We start from the raw sequence: 5,062 nt of genomic DNA, 5'->3' as shown, positions 1-5,062 counted from the left end.
TGGTTATGGAAGCGCTCCCCCACTTTCCTTGTGGTCAACGAAACCTCCATCTTTCTCAAGGGTGTGTCCCTTCTTGGTCCTGTGGCAGTGGATGGCCCTTGGTAATGGATGCTTCTGACCCTAAGGCTGGATTTGATTTGGTTGCCAGCCCTTGTCCATGGGCCAGCCCTTACTCTCTACAAAATGGAGCAGAACCGTAGTGAACTCACAGCTGAGAGAGGAAGCACAGGCTGTGCTTTTGGTGCACAAGGGCAGGATCTTAGGACAATTGCACAGGAGGGAGCTGGTGTGCAGCAGTAACAAACCTTCCCACTCTTCGTCTTTCCCCAATTTTCAGGACTTCCCTGAACAATGAGAAGGTGTGTCTGTTGGGTTTCATTTTTTTTCTGTTACGTAACATGACTTCTTCTGATGCATGTAATGAATTGGGACTCAACTTGCAACAGAGAAAGCAAGAGGCTCCCACCCACATCTCCTCCACCCTGAACAATGAAAAAAACATGAGACCAAACCCAGTGATAGAGGACTTTTTTTTTCTTTTTTCTAAAATCCATGATTAAAACCTGGTACAAACAGGTGAATATATAGATATATTTCTTTTAGTAGATGTAATTTTTTTTTCTTTTTCTTCTCTGTCTCTCTCTCTCTCTCTCTCATTATACAGCAAATATAGAATTTCTTTTCTCTCTGTACAATAGGACAGTTTTACAATGCAACATTGCGACAGACCCTTTCACCAAAAAATAATTTTTTAAAAAAATTTGCACAAATGGGACTTCAGGCGAGTAATAGTCTAAACTGGAAGACTCCATTTGCAAAAGGCCCAAAGGGTTAACTTTTTCTTTTTTCTTTTTTTTTTTTTAACAACAACAAAAAAGATCCTTCTGCTAACTTTTCTAATTTATCTTTTTGTTCAGTTGTTTTACATTTTGGTTACTGAAAGGATGAAGACAAAGCTGTACAGAGTCCACAAGAATCACAGAATAAGGAGTCATGCGATGCAGTTGTGGTTACGCCACACTCCTTTCATTTTCTGTCTGGCTCTCTTAAACTTCTTGCATTTCTTTCTTTTTTTAAAATTCAATTTTGTGTGTGTGTGTGTGTGTATTTTTAAAGAAAAGAAATTTGGTTTTCTTCCCCACCCCACAGTTTACTTAGTGTTTAAGCATTTTTTCTCTCGTGCCTCTCACTTCCTCGCCCCCCTCTCCTTTTCAAATCCCACATCAGCGAGACAATATTTCCACACCACTCTTTCTCTCCTAAACCTTCTATAGAATAATTATAGATTCTTCTGAGTTCTTTTCTTTTTTCCCTTTTTCTTTTAAAGATAAGTCTGGATTAAAAACAATAGCTGCTGCTGATTGGTTTTTGATTCTTTTGGTCCGTGGTTAAGTCACGAGCCGGTCGAGGACTCAGGACTTGTGCTGGGCAGAAACCCCCTTCCAATAATCTAAGATGTCGTGGAGATCTTCGTCTTTGGCAAACTGGACCTTTTTGCGCAGGGCGTGGCCGGCAGCCATGTACTCCTCCTCCTCCTCCTCTTTGTGCCGCTTGTGGTTCAGCTTGAAACGCTCCCAGATGCTCCGGGAAGGTTTGCACGTGTACTCCGGGCTGGAAGTGTAGCTCAAGTTGTGATACTGAGGGGAGAGCTGAGAGTAGGCCAAGTCTCTGGGGCGGGGCCTGGTCAAAGGTTCCAAGATGGAGGGCTTGCGCCCACCCATGCCATCGTGCTGCTCCCCCTGATGGGACCCTGGATACGAGTGCCGGTGCTCGCTGTACTGCCTGATCTTCTCGGCCTCGGCTCGCAAGATGGCGGCTGCCGGCGTCACAGTGAGGATGGTGTCGGCGGTTGGAGAAGTCTTCTCGATGTATTTGGCTTCTGATTTGTGGCCGGAGCCCTCGGAGCGGAAGGACCTGGGGCTCCTCACAGAGCCGCTAGAAGAAGTGCTGGGACGTTTTGGAGGGGCCTCGACGCTGTGGTGCCTCTGGAGGGGGTGGCCGTAGCTTTCCTTGTAGACCGGCGCAAGAAAGCTATGCTTGCTGGGGATCTGTTCGGAGAGCAGCACCAGCTGAGGCTCAGCAGTGGACACCGCTCCCGATTTTACCCCTTGAAAGGAAGTGGATTCTGATTTCAAGGCATCAATGCAGTTGTTGATGATTTGGTTCACCTTGTCCACCTCTTTTGTGATGGTGGAAATTTCTGCGACGGAGCTCTGGCTATCCGGGGGCCTGGGGAGTTCCAAGTCTCTCCTCTCGGGCTGTTCCCCCATTCGCACTTCCATATAATTGCCCTTCGTAGCCTTGGGGGTCTCGCTGCTGTCAATCAGCTTGTACTGCTCCACTTCTCCCACAGAGGGGAGGTAGGGGATACGGGTCATGGTCTCGCCACCCAGCATCTGACCTTGGGAGAGTTGGGAGATGCTGGTGGTTTCCATCTCTGGCCCGTACTTTAATTCAATGATGGTCTTCTTCATGTTCACAGCAGCTTTTTTGTGCTTTTCTTCCTGGTGACGCCTCTTCCGGAGGCAGTAGTACACTACTCCTAGGACGATCACCATGCCAAACAGGCAACCCAAGATTGTCATGATGTAGTGGGTGGCAGTTGAAGGCCTGGGTGTCGGCTCTTCCGGGTTCTGTTTGTTGAGATTGATGGTGAGGCAAGTGTAGTTGTACCTTGAGATTCGATTGGAGGATGTCACACAATAGGTATAATTTTCATTTGGGCCTAGATCCGTTAGCTCAATATCTTCTCTCTTTTTCAACAGCTTAGCGAGGATATTGTATCGGCCATTCTCAAACTGTGCCAGGGTGTACATCTTGCTGTAGGGCACAGGGATCTGCACACTTAATACAGCCGAGTTTTGGGTCACATGCTTCACTTTCATGGTGGGATACAAACCTGGGTCAATCACTGGGGTGTGCAGAGAGATCTGGGCTGTGGTGCCATCTCCGGAGAAACATTCTTCCTCTGGACAGGGGCTCTCCGGAGGAGCTGTGGTCATTGGACTTTTGGGTGGGGTCAAATAAGGTGGCATGGTGTAGGGGCCGCCAGTGCAGAGAGAAGACAGCATGCCCAGAGCATTGCGATATCCACTCCGTCCTTGGCCCAGAAGGTAGTACCCGGAGTAGTCGGGTGGAGAGTCACACTGCATGCGGTCGTAGGTACGTGTCATGTTGGTGAAGCCCTCAAGCCACTGAAGGAAGCCCAGGAGCTCACAAGAGCAGTAGAAAGGGTTGCTGTAGAGTTCACAGACAGAGAGTTTACTCAGGCCCCTGAAGGTGTTGCTGTCCAGCCGTTGAATCCTGTTCATGGACAAGTCAATGTTCATTATGTTGGGGCACTCCCCGAAGGCATTGGGGGTGACAGTCTCAATGAGGTTTGCCTGGAGGTAGAGGTACTCCAGCTTCCCTAGGCCCCGGAGGATCCCCTCCGTCAGATTCCTCAGGCGGTTATAGCCGAGCTGCAGCACCTGCAGATTGTACTGTCCTGAGAAGGCACCGTCCTCGATGTACGAGATCTCGTTCTTGGTCAAGTTGAGGTATGTGAGGTTACTGAAGCGGCTGAGGGAAGAGAATTGGACGTTCTTGATCTTGTTGTCGTTCAGCCTCAAGTCCAGGATGGTGCTGTTGATCTGCTGAGGAATGGACTCATAGGGGGGCTGGTTCTGGCTACAGATGGCCAGCCACACAAAGCCCTTTTCTCCTTCGATCAGCCAGCAGTCGGCTTGTACCTCGCTCACGTAGAGGAGAGACACAGCCGCCACGTAGGTGCACAGTGCTGATGTCATGGCCCACCGATGGCCTGCCATTGAGAAGGGCCACACCGAGAGGGGGGTCTTACCCCCTGATCTGCCAGAAGAGGGCAAGAGGCAGCTTGGTCACGGCACAACCCCGCCTTGACTAGAGTTCCTTCAGCAGCTTTGTCATTCTTCCCTCCCTCTTCATGGTGCTGAACCATGAAGAAGCATCTGGGGGGGGGGGGGGAGGAACAGAAGAAGCTTGTTGCCCAGTATCAAGGCTTCCCACGTGCCACCAGCAACAGCTTCAGTCAAAGGTTCTGCTGCTGGGGAGTTGACTGTCTCACCATCCTATAAGCTTTTGGGGAGAGTTTTGAAGTCACTCAGAACATGGAGGGATCTGGAAGGAAGAGGCCCCTGGTTCAGGCATGAACTTTGCCCCCCCTCTCAGCATTGCCTCTTCTGCCTTTCTTTTTGTCACTGGTCTTCATTTGAGTGCTGGGTTCCTTCTCCATCCCTCCTCTCCAGGTCTCTGTCCCTCCAATGATGCTGAATCACAGGGTTGGCCTGCCAACAAACAAGCAGAGAGAGACAACATCAGCATTTAATGTACTCTGTCCAGGTAGGAAAACAGGGCTGGTGTGATCTTTCCTTCTAGTGGTTGACTTCAGCCTTCCCTCTCTAACTGCCACCACTGCCATCATCCCCAACCTTCTCATCTTCTCCAAGGTTCCCTTTTCTTCTCGCCTCTGTCAGTTTATCAATAAATCTAGAAGCCACCAGTTACAAAAGAAGGCAAGGATGAAACAGCGGCGGTCTCTTATGTATGATTAATGTTTTATCTTGCAAAGAATGGGGGCTTTTTCACTTTCCATTCCGCTTGCAAACACCAATTGTTAACAAAAATGGGGACTGTTCATTGTGTGTGAAATAATCAGAGGAGACATCTCTAAAATGGCATAGCAAACATATATTAATGATGAAGTCTCTACTAAATGGCTGAATGTCCATTTTGTGTATGTCAGGGGTGGTAAAGATGCTTTAAGGCAGATCCCCGTTAATGTTCTTCTTCTCCTGCCATCCTTCCCCACTTTTATACATATATTTCAAGCTTGGTTTCTAAATATTTGTGTGGCAAACTTGGTTAGAAGGACTGCAGAGCTGAATAATAGAGAAGCCCTCCGTTCTGGCCTGAAACCGCACACTAAGCTGGATTTTGCATTATGCACCAAACTGTTCTTCCTTTTATGTTTTACAATCGTGTAAGAGGTCTTCAGGCAATGGCTCTGCCTCTCCGAGTTGCACTTCGTACAAGTTCAAGGAAA

At 48.5% G+C, this 5,062-nt stretch overlaps 1 protein-coding gene across 1 annotated transcript; it reads right to left on the bottom strand.

The window, feature by feature from the left end:
• Positions 1–1,149: 1,149 nt before the first annotated feature.
• ELFN1 (extracellular leucine rich repeat and fibronectin type III domain containing 1) lies at positions 1,150–3,938 on the bottom strand. The gene has a single exon (XM_063314833.1). It carries the CDS (start codon positions 3,807–3,809, stop codon positions 1,413–1,415), a length of 2,397 nt encoding a protein of 798 aa, XP_063170903.1. The 5' UTR covers positions 3,810–3,938; the 3' UTR covers positions 1,150–1,412.
• Between the last annotated feature and the right edge of the window lie 1,124 nt (positions 3,939–5,062).

The sequence above is a fragment of the Candoia aspera genome, chromosome 14 (assembly GCF_035149785.1).
Source record: "Candoia aspera isolate rCanAsp1 chromosome 14, rCanAsp1.hap2, whole genome shotgun sequence".
In the NCBI taxonomy this organism is placed as follows: Eukaryota; Metazoa; Chordata; class Lepidosauria; order Squamata; family Boidae; genus Candoia; species Candoia aspera.
The sequence above is the reverse complement of the archived record's forward strand: the minus strand, read 5'-3'. Positions and strand labels throughout refer to the sequence as shown.

Excerpts from the sequence above, each read along its gene's own strand:
- ELFN1 (XM_063314833.1), bottom strand. The coding sequence starts at position 3,809 with ATGGCAGGCCATCGGTGGGCCATGACATCAGCACTGTGCACCTACGTG.